At 33.9% G+C, this 17460-nt stretch overlaps 2 protein-coding genes across 3 annotated transcripts in view; one reads left to right on the top strand and one right to left on the bottom strand.

Annotated features, from left to right (window-relative positions):
• Positions 1-17460, top strand: part of LOC134851621 (GTP-binding protein 4-like) — a 501193-nt gene that overhangs the window by 257806 nt on the left and 225927 nt on the right. The window lies entirely within an intron of this gene.
• LOC134851171 (uncharacterized) overlaps positions 4304-17460 on the bottom strand; it is a 124022-nt gene continuing 110865 nt past the window's right edge. Inside the window, exon 4 of the mRNA XM_063867137.1 lies at positions 4304-5392. Within this exon, the coding sequence (XP_063723207.1) occupies positions 5222-5392 (171 nt within the window). The 3' untranslated portion in view covers positions 4304-5221. The remainder of the gene's footprint in view (positions 5393-17460) is intronic.

Genomic DNA, 17460 nt, shown 5'->3' on the forward strand with positions numbered 1-17460 from the left:
TTGATTTCTGTTCAATTTAAAATGTCATTTCAATAAATATCGCAAGGCCGAGTGAGATTTCTGCTTATTAGTTGAGTATAAAAGATCGAAGTATAAAGTTCTCGATAATTTTTAAGAGTAATGAACGTAGTGAGTGGTGTTTTTGTTTTTTCTTTTCGGGAAAAAGTATAGAATTTTTCACGCTTTATCTTGATTTTTCGCGGTTTGACTTGGGATTTTTTTTAAGTTCAGTGAATTTCCTTTGTGAAAAGGAAGGCAAACTCCACTGTCGAAGAGCAAAAGTGTAAAGGTCGCGAAAAATGTGTTGATTTCTAATTTTGAAAATGGAATTTTATTTCCCAGCGAAAAAAACTTCTAGCTATTTATTAGCAAATTAGGTTAATTTCATGAAAAAATTGTGAATCATATCATAAATTGTTCAAGAAATTTATGTTCTGAAATAGTTTCAGGAAAAAGTCCTGAAATACTCTATTAACAGCAGAAGTGCATGATGTGTACCAATTACACTTGCAGATATGGCTCGAAAAATTTAGAGATTTCCCTGTTTCCGAATAGAGATTATTTTGCAATTTCAGGTGAACGTTTGAGATGAACATAGCGTTTGGTAAACTTCGGAAATACTCAAGATGCACAGTAGCAAGTGTAGTACTTAACTACAACGGTTTTTGAGCTGGCAAATTTAAGCATAAAGATGGAAAAACTAATTGACAGATGTTTATACAAGCAATGCTTGTGTTATAGTATGAACTATCTTTTTTTTCCAACCTAAGTCGCAAATATTGTTGCGGCCTAAATATTGTTGCGATAAAATGTGTTCATTTTGAAAGTTATCATTTTGATTAATAACCAGCTATTAAGTACAGCCAATGCTTAGGATATTAATGCTTAGGCTATAATTGTTCCGATTTTTTAACTAAAAATTTTGGCGGGAATTTTTGTATCATTCAAAAAGTATTGTCTTGAGTTAAAATTTGGAAAAATATTCCACCTGTGATCTTTTTTTGTAAAGTTATGGGTGTTTAAAAATTGCCAATTTGGGACAATTAACGCGCGATATATTTCGCGCTATTAGCTATTAACGCGTAAGCGAAGGTTTAATCCGTCATAGAAATTGTTCCAAATTGGTTGATGGAAGATTATTTGCCATAATTGATTTGTTACTAGGAGTGAAATTTATCACTTTGTTCTTAATATGGCGTGTGTAGGATGGTTGTCACAAAAAAATCTCAATATTAAAAAAAATCACTTTTATTGTATCATTTTTTTAGTTTTTTCATTAAGTTATTACTGCTCAATAGACTGCTGTATGAATTGAGGGATGTTAGATGATAATTTTTTTAAAATCAAATCAACTGCTAATGCGTCACAATTGGTCACAGAAATTTTGTAGACTCAAAGTTTTACTCTTTCAGTTTTTCCCTGTAGCGTTGTTGGTCATTTTTTGCTTGTGTATGCGAAGTGCAACTTCGCCTCTGTGTAAAAGTTGCTTAGTCTGGGTTTCAGTTTTCGTCAATATTCAAGACAAAACTACCCTACAGTTAATAACAAAACTGAAAATCATGTTCAAAACAAAGTTATCTAAATGCGCGATAAGCGTTGATTCAAACGCATAGAAAAGCTTGTACCAAATTAAAGCTTACGCTTGCAAAATAATTGGTTTTTCTTGCCAGTTCAGCGCAAGAAGTCTGCGTAACTAACTCTTACTTGATAAAAACCGTTCCGCTGAAAGACAGCACATCTAAAGTTCAACTCGAGGCTGGGCTGATACCCGCAGAAATAGAAAATGAGTCACAGAGGGGAATTCAGGGCAAAAAAATTCCTTGGTCAAAACATAGTAAATGTTGGTCAAAAGCTTGTGTCAAGGTGCTAATCAAACCATTTAATAAGTCAAATTTCTCGAAAAATCCTTCTGCTTGGTCAAAAGAATTGATAGTTTAACCTGCTAGATGGTGTAAAAATACATCCTTCTCTTACTCATTGTCACCAACGTTTTTTACACATGTTTTTGTCGTTAATATAAATGAACATAGTAAAAACACTTATACAGGTCGAAATGTTTTTTTTCATGGTTTTCAGTTTTAGTCAAGCTTGATCTATTGTTGCTTGACTTCTGAAATTTTTATATTCAATCAAATTAAATTCGCTGAAAATTATTCTCTCCGATGCCTTTAGTTCAAATTGCACTAAAGGGTTTGTATGAACACTAGTTGCAGAAGTGGACTATAATTTATAGATTTCCTCGCGGTATAAAAAATTTACATATTGATCAAGTTTTTTTTTCAAATTCGTTTGTTTTTCCAAAACAAAAATCAATCGGTAAATTTTCTTGTAATTCAAAAAGACATAAGAGCAATTTTTATCTTTGACACTTTTACAACTGTTGGTTTTCTTTAACATTTTCCTACTCAATATAAGGTATCAGAAAAAAACTATCAGATTACGTTTATTGATATAACTCACTGGAACATTTTCAGTGGTAAATTAAATGACAAGAAAGAGCAATTGGTTTGACTTTTTGGCGCATTCAGTCGAAAATCGAGCAAGTGAAGCGGATGAGTTGATGTTAAACTGTAAAAGCGTTCAATTAAAACTGAAGATATTTAGTTCAAGATTTTTTTGTTTCAAATCTTCATTTAGCAATAGATAAAAAATGTCAAATTATATACTCTTTGAAGACAACCATGGGTTAAACCACCATTTGAAACAAACCAAGTTTAAAAAAATTATAATAATTTCGGTCGGAACTTTCTGTGCTACTTGTAAGGTAAACTTCTGCTCCCGTCATTTTATACTTTGATTGAATCTGTTTGTTTTGCTACCTCGGGCTTCCCCAAAATGATCCTGCAGATGGGTTTCATTTTGACTATACTTTTATGCTTTGTAACCTAATTAAGTCAGATCTTATGCCAACAAAATTTGTCATGGGGTCAAAAAAATTTGCGTAGCACATTTAAGTAGAATTGGAGCAAAAGTAGAATTGGAGCGAATTTTCTCTCTGTAATAAATTTTCTCCATTTCAATAGAACTTTTGTTTCCTCTTTCAATCTAAGTTCTTTGAAAGTGCAATCGAAAAAAAAGACATCGAATTATTTGGCGATTCAAACTCTTAATTTAGCCTGGAATTTTTTATCAAAACTGGCAACACACTGAATGTTCCCACTACTGTGGAAAAATAGAGCTTGTTCACCATATGAAATAGGCGATTTTGAAACGCCCATAAATTTTCAAAAAACTAGGTTGCAGTTAATGTATTTTTTCATTTGAAATCAAGGCAATATCTCTCAAGATCAATATCAAAGCATCAAAACATCATAAGATAACATTAATATCTACGATTATAAAACAACCCCTCCGAGCCGGGTGAATAATAAAACGAAATAAGTTCAAATTAATGTTCGACTCCTCCATTTTTTGTGCGACTCAATTTTTGCGAAAATCTGAACGAGTACTTCTTGGTCTAATGCAGATTTTGTAAATTTTGATGAGCCTAATCGTCCATTGGGGGAAAATCCTGCGGTTTTAAATTTATTGGCCTTTATGTGCAATTAAGACACTGCAGATGCTTTTTCTTGATTTTTGTGACTTCACAACGTGGGTTTATCATTCAGTAGAAAGATTATTTTTGGGTTGACGTTATCTCGATCTGCTTAGTTGTAGTTGCTGTCTTTTCGTAGGTCTGTCGTTGCTATTTTTTTTAGATGCGCGTGAGCCGTAATTCTTTTCAACGCCACACGAAAAACCCTGCAGCTTTTATCAAAAGTCGGTCGAATTGTGAGAATGATGCGACCATTGGTAGACATAGCGTTTATTGGGTTCATTTCCTTGATCAGAACTGAAGTTTCTGTTGATATGATACCAGGCCAGTGTATGGCCTGTAAAATCATGACGTTCGTCTGAACGCAATTGACAATGAATGCTCTCATTTGAAGAGCTTGACAATTGTGAGATCAATTTTTGACGTTTGCTGTGGAATTCACTGTGTTGCTTCAGTTCAAATGATGTGAAAAGCATCTAATGTGAATGTGAGGGGAAAATTTGATTGACTAGCATTGTCATGAAGAGTTGTTTGATAGTTATTGCACAGTGAAGTTGAAGAAAACTTTTGGATTACGTCACTGAGAGACAAACCATTTGAGCAAATTTAATGCGAATTTCTAAAACCTTTCGTTTTGATGGTATCATAGATCTGTTTTTTTTCCGACAAGGCCGAATTGCTTGTCTGTCTCGGCAGATTGCATCTTAATTTGGTGTTAAAGAGAAACATCTGCCTCTCGTGCTCAGTTTTGTGTTGTGAGGTATAGAATGAGATCTGTAAACCAATTCCAAAGACCTGCTCCTGTTGTATAGAATGCCATGAGTTGATCAAAGTCAAGTCCCAATGTTAGCTGCTTCCCATGCCTTCTGGGATTGAAGATTAGTCTCGAAGAGAACAGAATACCACCAATCATTTTGATCTAAGGACAACCTTGGTGTAATCGCTGTAGGTTTGATCCGCGTAGTTGCAAAAAGTTCTATTTATACAATGTCTCTATGCGGCTATCTTTCTTTTTTCGACTTGGCCAGTGATCTTCTGTGACTCCTGGCGTTGATCAAACATTTGTGTATTTTCTGCATCATTAGTGATATCGTCCAACATCTCGTGACCAGCAATAAGGATTGAGCCAAGCAATGATCCAGATGTTTTGCTTCATTGATCAACTCGTCTTGATTATAATTGAGGCTAGCACAAAGGTCATTGACTTGATCAACTTGCCCTTTCAGAACTCGCAGGCAAATTTTTGAAACTCGTTGAAGCTTTTCCATAGTTGATGGAGTTTACCGTTTTTTACGGCTCAGCCAGTTTGTTTAGTTTCCTTGGGTTATGAATCGGATAGCTGTAAAGCGACTGTATCAAACCATAATTGAATTAAACGCATTTTGTTTAGTACAATTTGCAGGTTAATGAAGTGAATAAATACGGTAAATTTTACATGCGTTCAAATTTGAGTTCACATATGAACAATTTATCTGACCAATAAAAACATGCTTTGTATGCCCCAACCTCAAATGTTTCAATTGAATTAAATAAGTGCAAAGTTAGATATGATCCAAATATGCTGACATGAAGTTGCGATCGATCTGTTAAGTTACGTCATAATTTTGTATCTGAAGTTTTAAAAAATTATAGAAACAGTATGGGTTCCAAGCTTCCTTGCAGTACACTGGTCGTCTGATCGTCATGTTAGGGAAACAATTTCGGGATCCATTTGCGGAGTAGCATCACTTCTCTGGCGTAGCTCCGTCCACTCCTCTTGGTAACCTTGTTTCGTTCGGCCCGGATTATTTTCATATCAACTGCTATCGATTCTTCCCACTCGCTAGCTTTATTGGTCTTCGTTTGCACTTTTTTTACCTGCAACAAGACGCATTACACTACCAGCAGGCAATAAAATTCAATTTTCAAACAACACAACACACTTACTGTCTTGAGTGTAATCAACTAAGGGTTTCAGTAATTTATCAAACAAAAAGAGAATGGCGCAAAGGTCGAGTCATGTTTTTTTTTCAATCAAAAGTATGGCACTTTTCAAATTGAATTACTGTGCAAGAAAACGTTAACTACCAGTTAAGATCTATGAGATGTAAAAACTTAATCAGGAGTAGTTAACATAATCGAGCCTGCAATATTTCAGTTTCAACCCACCAACGAACTCCCATGCCTGTGCCAGTGACATCCTTAAAATCATCATCGTAGCGTAAAATTAGTATGTAGGTTAGAACCAAAGAATTGTAAGCTTAATTATGTTAACTTCTCCTGACTACGTTTTTCCATTTCAATGATTGTGATATTTTATCCGCTCCAATCAACGGCGGATCTGCAACTTTCTTAACGGGAGAGTAGTATATGAGTGAGGGAGAGTGGGGGGGGGGTGGGTGCGGACCCCCATGTATTAACATAGGCTATAGAGTATCCGGTCCGCAGGCTATGTATTAAGATAGGTTATAGATTTTCCAATGTATTAGGATAGGGAATAGGTTTCCCAATGTATTAAGATACGAGGTTTCAGATGGTAAGTTTCAGAAAAATTTTTGGCGCCCGATCTTACCATTTTTTAAGATTCTCTACAACAATGCGATAGGTTTTTGATTTTTTCATTGTACTAAGATATGATTTTTATTTTGTTTTAAACCATTAGAGTTTAAATTGAAAGTGTCTGAAACTATGCTGAAACCTAACTGAAGCTTCAAAGAAGAAAAAAAGTTTTTCAGAAAAAAAATTAAATTACTGTAAATTGTTATATTACAGTTGAAAAGTTGAATAACATATAAATCATTGTATGGTATGAAGTTTTACTACAGTTTATAGAATAAACTTACAAATTCAAGGGCTTAGTATGTATTCCATCATTAAGTACCTCCCTTTTCGGGTAAAAGTAACTGAGTCTTTTTTTAGTTTGTTCATTTGTTCCAACTAAATGGTTGGAAGTTTTGAATCCGCGATTGGTCGACTTCAAATTTACAGCTTTGTCAAGAACTCGTCCGGGTTTAGACATTGGTCCATCCCCAGTGTCTTCTAGCGTTCTTTTGTTGAGCCCTTTGCTGCTAAATTTGAATTTGTCGCTCTTACTATCATAGCAGCAATACGTCTTGCTGCACAGGCACAACATTTCAGTACAGCGAAATTCTTCTTTGAATAATCCAGGTTCTCGTTTGTCATGCTTTTTGTGAACAACGCAGCATGTACGTGGAAAAAAATTCTTATCTGCATCAGCTATGAAGTCATCTCTACAATCATTTCGACGAATAAGTGTCCACTGAGCTTTCTTCTCTGGTAAAATACAATCGTCCAGGTTATCTTCTGCTAATGCTAGATACAAAGAGTCCGTATCCATCTCCAACTCCTCGAATTTATTCTCATCGCAATACTTGTGGAAGAAGTTGTAGTATAACTCCAACATTCTAAGTTTGGCGTATTGAAGAATGAAAAAACCTACAATAATTGGTTCTCTATGTTCAATTGTTGACTTCAATAGTTCTACTTCATATAAGTCCTTTTTTACAATATTCAATCGCTTGAAAAACTTCTCATTTATTGCTTTGTGTGTCTTCTCATCGCCGAGATATTTGGTTATCGTGTGTCTGGATCTGTCCATAATTTGATAACCGTACGAACTGTTACCGAGAAGCTTCATCGTCTCAGCAACAACTCCAGAATGTGGATTCTCGTCTCCTTCTCGTCGAGCATCAACAACAGATTGAACAAATTTGTTGAAACATTTCCTAGGTGTGTACTCAACAAATCGATAAATTTTTGTACATTGAAGTCCAAGACTTAGATAGAAGTTAAGAAGAGGTGTGATGATTGTACCATTTTCTAATTTAAAACTGGAAATCAACATTCGTTGTGGGTTTTTCAGCAAATCGTTATCTTCGGCATAGTTTTTCATGTATTCTCCAATATCGTTTCGGGAGACGTCAATGTTTTTGAATATTGGAGGAAAATTTGAAAATGTAGGCTTCAACTCAGCAGGAACTATTAAATCGCATTGCACATAACCAAAAAGAGATCTGTTCTTTATTTTTTCAACTAAAGAATCAGTAGACAGAGGTCTTTTGTAAGGAAAATTTGTCTTGACATGATTCTTGATTGACGAATCTGTTTTGAAATGCTTCCACCATTCACACTCCCACATTTCCTGAATTTTGTAACCTCTTTCTTTTATGTACTCTCGTCTCAACTCATCCATTTCTCGCTTCTCACTTCCCCTTTCAATATCTTGTTCTGACAACGATGGACGGGTTTCTTGACATGAGCAGAAATGATAGTAGCAACCCATAGCTTCAAATACTGTTTTACAGTGATTACAGTAACCATCAACATGAAAACAGTCAATTTTTTTCTGCTTTCCGGTTGTGTAAAAACTCTGAATTTTACACTCTGGTCTCAATTCTTGATAAAAGGACATAACCATGTTCCCGAAATTTCTTGTTTTGTTATTTCTAGCTTTAAAACAATCAGTTTCAGAGTCATACTCCCATCTTGTGTAAAGTCCGGTTGGCATCTCTTGACACATTGAGAATGGATATAATTGGCTAGCGTCAATTCCAACTATTGTCTTACAAATATTTGACGAGTTACGAATATAAGTTTGATCGACAACAGCTTTTCGCGTAAAAACTATTGATGGACCACCAGTCATGTCTTCTCTAATTTTCTCACATAAATCTTTATCTCCTTCAAAGAACGGGTAAAATTTGTGATTTGTCGACTTGTGTAAGCAGATATTTGCAAGATTTGGAAGCGTGCATCCCAGTTTCAGCATGTCATTTCTCTTATCATGGTAAAACTCGATCATTTTTTGCATAGCTTCAAGAGTAGGAACAACATCTTTGTTGCTGTACCATCGTAAGAAGTCTTTGAAAGCAATCATGCTTTGTTGTTCCCAGATGTTTTTCAAATACGAGTAATTTTCAAAACCTGTTGGTGGAATTGATTGAATACGCAACTTTTTCAGCGCACTTTGTTGATCAAGTCCTCCATTAACCAGTTTTTGGTAATCGTTGAAATCTTTCTCGAGAGGGTTGTGGTTTCTCAGTTTGCTGAAAAAGGTTTCATATGGAGGCAACTCCGTACAGTCAAGCTTGTCTGGACTGTCAAACCATTCGTAAGGGAAAAAACCTTTGGTCTCACTTGCTTTATAGGCTTTCAGAAACGAATCCAATGTTTTTGCCCCTCCAAGAAATTTCATTATGTCCAAAAACTGAACATCTCCAAATTTGAATGATATGAAGTCATTTGCTTTTTTAATGACTGTTGGTTCGGTTTCTTTATCACATATAAGGTATGGAATCAAATAAGATTTGATAAGGTTCAGATCGTATCTGCCGCTATTGAAACCGAACACCGGTAAGGTATTAACATAGCGCTCTAAATGCAGTTTCAAGTCGATCAACTGATTTTTTGAATTCTCAAGAATTGTGTTGACATGTCATCTTCGTCGCCATCCTCAACACATTCATCTTCATAATCGAAAACTTCTAGTCTTTTAGTTAAAGTTCTAGCATTAAGCTTACCAAAGATCTTTTTGACTCGATCATTGACAGTGTTTTCGATTTCTTGAAACTTGGTTCTCATTTGTAGTTTACTTTTTTCAGCCAGAAGTTCCAAGCTGGAAACAAAAGCAATTATTAGAAGTTCTGGATCTTTTTCACACAAGAAAATTGGAGCATCTTGCAGATTTGAAGATATTGATACGGAAATAGGGACATGTTTTCCAATCCAAGTAGTTGTTTCAGTTGCTTTCAATTCTTCTGTGGGAACACAAATCGATTCGAAGTCAAAAACTGCAACATTGCTAAACAATTTCTGATCTTCAGTGTAGGGAATGTTGAAGCCATCCAATTTCTCGAATATTGTTTCCCGTAGTGTGTACGCATTTTTGGGATAAATATGTCGCACTCGATCTTTACAAGTTAGAAGATGTCGGTTGAAGTTGTCTGATCTGTTGAAGAAACAGTCACAGCTAGGACATCGAAAACACTTGAAGAAGGAAACAATATCATTCGTGTGAATAATATGGTTGTTGAATCTTAGCAATTTCACCGTTTTTTCAAATTTTCCAATACTTCGCCTGACTAATTCTCCAACATATTCTCCTTCTTGAATATCAAAATCGTAAATGAATAAGTTTCGTTCAACTATTCCCTCTACAACAGGTAAATCATCGATTGACACTCCACGAAAATTCTTCGGATCGTATCCCGATTTTGATATAAACTCTGTAAACAGCTGAGATGTATGAGCATCGAGGTTACTATGACCATGCAAATACATTGTTAACGCACGGAAAAGACAAAGATGATCTTTGTATGGTTGTTTATCTTTGTCCGATAAAAGACAGTTTACTTGCGTATGTCGTAGTAAAGGTTCAGGCAACACAGAGTCTGGACATCCCATTGGGATGTTTTTCAGTAGTGCAGCAAAAATAGTAACATTTGTGATCAACTTGAACCTCCCTTTTGTGTTCTGACGTTCTTGGGTGCATTGCTCCACGATATCAAACTTTTCAACTTTTCCTTGGATTGTAATCAAATCCGCTTTAGTACACAGTAAATGCGATTTTTCGAACAAAGTATTGTTTTCGTGTGCATAGTAATACCGATATTCTCCCGTTTCGACATTACGGAGAACAAATTCAAGAGCAATATTGATTTTTGCAGCGGAATCTAGCTTGTTAAAGACTTCTTCAAGCTTCTCGTTGATAATCTTGGTATCTAACTTTGACATTTGAAAGTTAAATACCTTATGCCTCCCATTCTCCATCTCAGTATCCACCAAGAAATGCTGACAAGCACTCAACTCCTCTTTGAGTTTCTCTCCATCTTCCCCTTCCTCCTCCACAATCTTGTTCAAGTCTGCCACCGTATCACTTGGTTTCCGTTGTTTCGCCCCATGTTCTTTTCTCCGATGTTGTTGGAGAGAGTAGTAATTCGGAAACTCCTGCTCACAAGACGAGCAAACCTTTGATTGCTTGGAAGTTGATGGAGCATGTTTTTTGGCCACGTGATAATTCATTTCTTGTTTATTGTAAGTGAAATACTTACAATCAGGACAAGAAATAATCCCCGCTTGACAGCTTTTGCGGTGTCGAGCCGCATCGGCCCTCCTGTACTCTTTACCACAATCCTCGCATTTCACTTTCTCATTCCTGTTGAGTGCTGGCATCTGAAAAAAAGTGGGATTTTTAGTGTGTATCAAAATTAATTAAGAATACGGGGTACGTACAAAATTGGGAGATTTAAAATGTTCCAAAAAATTTAATAAAAATAATTTTTACCTACTTTGAATTGTTAAAAATATTTGAAATTTATTTCAAGTAGTTATACAAAGTATAGACCAGTTGCTTTTAACGTAAAAGAAAATCAGAATGAAATAAGTTTTTTTTTTGCTTTTTATTAGAGAAAATCAACCAATCAGAATTGAGTATTTTTTTTAGTAACACTGTTTGTTGGAAATCAACTAATCAGAATTCAGCTTTTTCTAAAAGTGAACTGTTTATTATTTAAAAAACAAACCTTAATCATTATTTGAAAAATAACTATCAAAAAACATTTGAGCTTCCTCGAGTTACTTTACAAGAAAAAGGAAAAAATTCCAATTGATTTTCTTATTGATGAAATAGATGTTGACTCTTACTTTTTTCATAATTTTTGGACGTCTTTTTTGTACAAAATAGAGTTATCCGACTAAGTAAAGGTCTCTTCAGAGAAACTTATTCAATCAAAGAGTTGACTTTTGATTCACATATTGCGTATCAAAGTTTTAAACTTACAGCTGAATTACACCTCACAAGGAAAGAAATTTTGTTTATTCTCGAGAATTTGAAATTGATCAAAAAGTCGTACGATAATATATCAAAAACTCTTTTTATCCCCTATCCAAAACCCAAATTTGTAAAAACAGCTCAGCAAAATTCTTTATTCCTTCATTTCTTTAAAGATTTTCAAAGTTCAAAATCTTGCTTGATTCGGTTTGGAATCAGATTTCCAGAAGTCTGCTTTGAAAAATTCGTCAAGTTTGAGTTATCCTCCCAAATTTACATAAAAATTAAAGAACTTGACTATCTACTCAAAAATCAGCAATTTCTCATTGATTACATACAAAAAATTCAATTAACTTGATGAAAAAAGTTGCAGAGATGTTACTTTTATTAATTTTGTTTCTTTTGTTACTTATATCAGCAATATTTCTTATTTTTACTGCAAACAACTTTTGGTCATTTATTTTTGCAATTGCTTTTGTGTATATTTTTACTTATTTGGAAGATTTAAGTCCTTAAAAGCGTCTTCTGATTGGATACGACAACTAGAACAAAAATGAACGTTTTTGTGATTGGAAACGGCAAAATCCAAAATGGAGCTTTGTTTCCGATTGGATACGACTTTTATCCAAGAATCCCATAAAAGGAAGCTGAAATCTGATTGGACACGACTACAATCCAAATAAGGAAAATCAATTCTGAATGGTTAAACCCACACAGTCGAGTTGAAGGTACCCCTAACTCCTAACTAAAAATCATTTTATTTTCGACTTAACTACCGTCAGCTACCTCCTTTCTCAACTCTTTCTTGTTTTTACTCTTTAACTCAATTTATTGCTCAAAATGATCTTCTCAGTGCAAAACAGCAACCTCATGTTTTCTGTAGAATTTTCACCTGATTTAGTACAAATTCAAGTTCGAGAAACAGTCTCTGGAGTTTTTCTGGCACGAATGGATATCCCAATCCAAGTCTGGCACATGGTGGAAGTGATGCAAAGGGATTTCAACGAACATCATATGATGCAAGTTCCCATCACAGAGAACCAACTTGGAACAATGCAAATGATGGGGGAAGTTTCTGATCATGTGGGAATGAACTATCCCGAGGTTCCGGACTCAAGATTTGTGGCTCAACCAGTCGACGACTTCCTCTTTCCTTGGGAGGAGGAAGGATCAGTTGAAAACCCCATCACAATAGATGAAGATGAGGGATTCTCAGAAACAATGACGCCTCAAAACACTCCTCCACAACAACCACCAGCAATGGAACCTCGTCCAGCTCTGCGTTCTATAGAGAACCTCCAGAACTCTTCTGCTGCTCGACAGATTTGATTAAATGTTTTTGTAAATAAAGGTTGTTTGGTTTTGACTTCGTTTTCTGTAATTAATTTCTTCAATTTCATTTTAATTATGAGAATAGATGAGAGGTTCAAGGTAAACCATTGAAAAACAATTAGAACTTAGTTAAGTGCTCCGAACTCGCACACATGTTAAAAAATTTGATTAATTTTTGCACAAAAATTCGGAAAAACACTAGAAAAACTGTACACAATTAAAAAGTTACCTAATCGATATTGCATCTTGTACACACTTTTAAGCTTTTGTAGAAAAAATTGAAACACTTTTTCGCAATTTGTCGAAAAAAAGTAAAACACTTTTCGCATTTTGTCGAAAAAAGTAAAACACTTTTCGCATTTTGTCGAAAAAATTGAAATATTTTTCGCATTTTATCGAAAAAAGTAAAACATTTTTCGCATTTTGTCGAAAAAATTGAAACACTTCGCATTTTATCGAAAAAAGTAAAACACTTTTCGCATTTTGTCGAAAAAATTGAAACACTTTTTGCATTTTATCGAAAAAAGTAAAACACTTTTCGCTTTTTGTAGAAAAAATTGAAACATTTTTTGCATTTGTAGTGAAAAAGTGAAACACTTTTTGCATCTTGTTAAAAAAAGTAAAACACTTTTCGCATCTTCTCAAAAAAGTTGAAACACTTTTCGCATTATGTCAAAAAATTTGAAACACTTATTACAACTTGTTAAAAAAATTGAAATGTTTTTTGCAACTTTTCGAAAATCAAAAGAAATCTTACATCTTTCTTACATGTTTGAAATTTTTTTTGCAAATGTTTTTGACAACGGTGATTTTTTTTCGGTAAATAATGGTAACTTTGTAAACATATGAGTGAAAATAGATGGAATATCAGAAGTTTTTTATTAAAAAATTGACATGATCACTATTTACAAATCCATAACCATCAATAAAACAGTCAATTATTTTTAACAAATCATGTTCATATTTTGAGTTTTGTACTTTACGAACTCTTTCTAGAAAAGCTGAACCAATAGTTTGTGTGGAAGCTAGTTTCTGGTTAGAACATAAATAGTGACGTTTGAATTTTTTGCGTAACAGTCTTTTCTTTGCAACACTTGGCATTTTTTCTGCTCCTTTCCATTTCAAATTGTGATGAACAGCGCGGTCAAGTTGATTGAAAACTTCGCCAGTTGTTTGTGGCTCAACCATCCTTGTTTGTGGCTCATCCATTTCAAATTGTGATGAACAGCGCGGTCAAGTTGATTGAAAACTTCGTCGTGATTTGTGGCTCAACCAGTCGACGACTTCCTCTTTCCTTGGGAGGAGGAAGGATCAGTTGAAAACCCCATCACAATAGATGAAGATGAGGGATTCTCAGAAACAATGACGCCTCAAAACACTCCTCCACAACAACCACCAGCAATGGAACCTCGTCCAGCTCTGCGTTCTATAGAGAACCTCCAGAACTCTTCTGCTGCTCGACAGATTTGATTAAATGTTTTTGTAAATAAAGGTTGTTTGGTTTTGACTTCGTTTTCTGTAATTAATTTCTTCAATTTCATTTTAATTATGAGAATAGATGAGAGGTTCAAGGTAAACCATTGAAAAACAATTAGAACTTAGTTAAGTGCTCCGAACTCGCACACATGTTAAAAAATTTGATTAATTTTTGCACAAAAATTCGGAAAAACACTAGAAAAACTGTACACAATTAAAAAGTTACCTAATCGATATTGCATCTTGTACACACTTTTAAGCTTTTGTAGAAAAAATTGAAACACTTTTTCGCAATTTGTCGAAAAAAAGTAAAACACTTTTCGCATTTTGTCGAAAAAAGTAAAACACTTTTCGCATTTTGTCGAAAAAATTGAAATATTTTTCGCATTTTATCGAAAAAAGTAAAACATTTTTCGCATTTTGTCGAAAAAATTGAAACACTTCGCATTTTATCGAAAAAAGTAAAACACTTTTCGCATTTTGTCGAAAAAATTGAAACACTTTTTGCATTTTATCGAAAAAAGTAAAACACTTTTCGCTTTTTGTAGAAAAAATTGAAGTAGTGAAAAAGTGAAACACTTTTTGCATCTTGTTAAAAAAAGTAAAACACTTTTCGCATCTTCTCAAAAAAGTTGAAACACTTTTCGCATTATGTCAAAAAAATTGAAACACTTATTACAACTTGTTAAAAAAATTGAAATGTTTTTTGCAACTTTTCGAAAATCAAAAGAAATCTAACATCTTTCTTACATGTTTGAAATTTTTTTTGCAAATTTTTTTGACAACGGTGATTTTTTTTCGGTAAATAATGGTAACTTTGTAAACATATGAGTGAAAATAGATGGAATATCAGAAGTTTTTTATTAAAAAATTGACATGATCACTATTTACAAATCCATAACCATCAATAAAACAGTCAATTATTTTTAACAAATCATGTTCATATTTTGAGTTTTGTACTTTACGAACTCTTTCTAGAAAAGCTGAACCAATAGTTTGTGTGGAAGCTAGTTTCTGGTTAGAACATAAATAGTGACGTTTGAATTTTTTGCGTAACAGTCTTTTCTTTGCAACACTTGGCATTTTTTCTGCTCCTTTCCATTTCAAATTGTGATGAACAGCGCGGTCAAGTTGATTGAAAACTTCGCCAGTTGATGAAATAACATTCGAATAAAATCTGTATTTGTACAGAGTGTAAAGACAATCGATAATTTGGTATGTGAAATGAAAATTACCCAATCGTTGCAAAATTTGATCGAAAGATGAACCAATCAGAAGTATGTGGAACTTACAATTTTCCAAAGAACAGTAAGAATTGTGGGTAGAGACACAAAAATTATTGGTTACTATATACTTTTCGTAAAAATCACTGGAAACGGAAATAAATAGCGATTTTTGACAATACTCTGAATAAAAGCTGGGAAGAGCTTGACACATAGCTGCAGCCATCTGAAACTATGATTTTTGCTGAGAATTGTGGATTTATATAGGAACACTAACACCTACACAATTCCATATTTGCAAATTTCCCTCAAAAATTCCAATTATAGTTCTATGTCCTTTTATGGTTCAGTGAATGACTCATATTGTTTACTTTCAATTTCATTTAATCTCAAAATCATTTCTCTCATTTCTCTTCATCTGATCAGTCTGTTCTTCAAAAATGTTCTCAAGAAAAGACACAAGTCCCAATTACATGAATTCTCAAAAAATCAAACAAGAATTGGGAGATTTGCTTGGTCCCAAAAATCCTACAAAGGGAAAATTTATTTTGAACCCTGCTTTCAACTATTCAAGAAAAATGAGTTGGGACAACTCGAAAAAAGACAGCAAGTCTATCTCGGTGAAAAAGAAGGAGAAGCAATCTCAGCAATTATAAATACTGTTATTCACGATGCTGAAAACCTTGGACTCGTTCCTATATTGGAACTCACTTCTGACAAAGAGTCAACTATGGATCAGGAGCTTGCCAACTGCAACAAAGTGTATGACATAGCAACATACAATAGAAGACAAGTTTGTGTCACGATCAAGAGGTACAATATTAACAAACCTCCCTACATTCAGATTCGACTATTCACCGCAAAAGAGAATGAAGCAATGAAACAAGTTGCCTATGTCAACTCTACTTTGAACAAATTCAAAGAACTGTCTCAAATTTTGGGAGACTTTATGTTTGTTGAGAACTGTAATGTACAATAATTTGTGTTATTTATGTTTTTGTCTTGTAATTTAACAATTTATCCTCAAAATCATTTTTCATTTAGTATTGGTGTTGAATAGTATGAGTTGGAATATTGGTTTTTCAAGAAATTTACTCTTAAAACTTCACAATAAATTGGGACTTTTTCATATTGTTCTAGAAGAAAAGTCCCAAAAAATTTCACTAACAATTATAGAATCTCAAAATTTACCAAACTTGCAGAATTTGGACGTAGACTCACAAATATCTCACTTTGAATGGACTCTGCTTAATGGTAGAAGAAAAATTCACATAGGATACCGATCTGATACCAAAAAAATAGATCTTGTAGAATATCGTAGAAATGGAAATCAATGGAAAAATAATCAATCTTTACAACTACAAAGAGAAGAATATGATAAATTACTTGATATGCTTCCTTCATTGCTAGGTTATGTAGAGACCTTCAAAAAATCTTGTATCATTATTGACGAATGCACTGTAGAAAATGAACGTACAGAAATTGAATGAAATTCTAAGAGTTTTTGAGATTATTAGGCAAGATTTCTCATCAAATACAAAAAGAAAAAATTTATTTCTTTGTGCCTGTATTGTTTTGGACCCGGACATAAATTTAAAAGAAATGGACCAAAAATTTCCTTTTGGAGGACTATATGGATACGGAAATTCCTGTATGGATTACTTTTTTGCAAACTCCTAAATTTTTAGACTACATGCAATTCTACATGACTCTGCTGGATCTGTGAAATCTACTACAAAAAAAGGTCCTGGGTATTGTTATGTTGCACCTAGTCTCCCCAGTTCATGCTTTCTTGGTCACGTATTTTTCTGTTTATATATTAAAATATTTGCTTCATCAGTATATGCATTGTTTGAATGTTAATCATTTTAAACAAAAAACTTCAGAGAAATCAGCCAACAGAATGAGTCTAGTTGTTTTGGATATTGAATGTATGGAAAGCAATATAGTGAAATAATTAGGTGTTTATAAGGATGGACAAACAGAAGGATATTCCTTTCTTCCTCCCAAAAAATTCAAACCAACATCCCAATCTTTTTGGTGTACACAGCATCTTCATGGAATCAATTGGAGCAGTGGTTACGAAAAATATACTGAACTTGAAAAAATTTTGAAGAATCTAGAAG

This window comes from Symsagittifera roscoffensis, chromosome 7 (assembly GCF_963678635.1).
Source record: "Symsagittifera roscoffensis chromosome 7, txSymRosc1.1, whole genome shotgun sequence".
In the NCBI taxonomy this organism is placed as follows: domain Eukaryota; kingdom Metazoa; phylum Xenacoelomorpha; order Acoela; family Convolutidae; genus Symsagittifera; species Symsagittifera roscoffensis.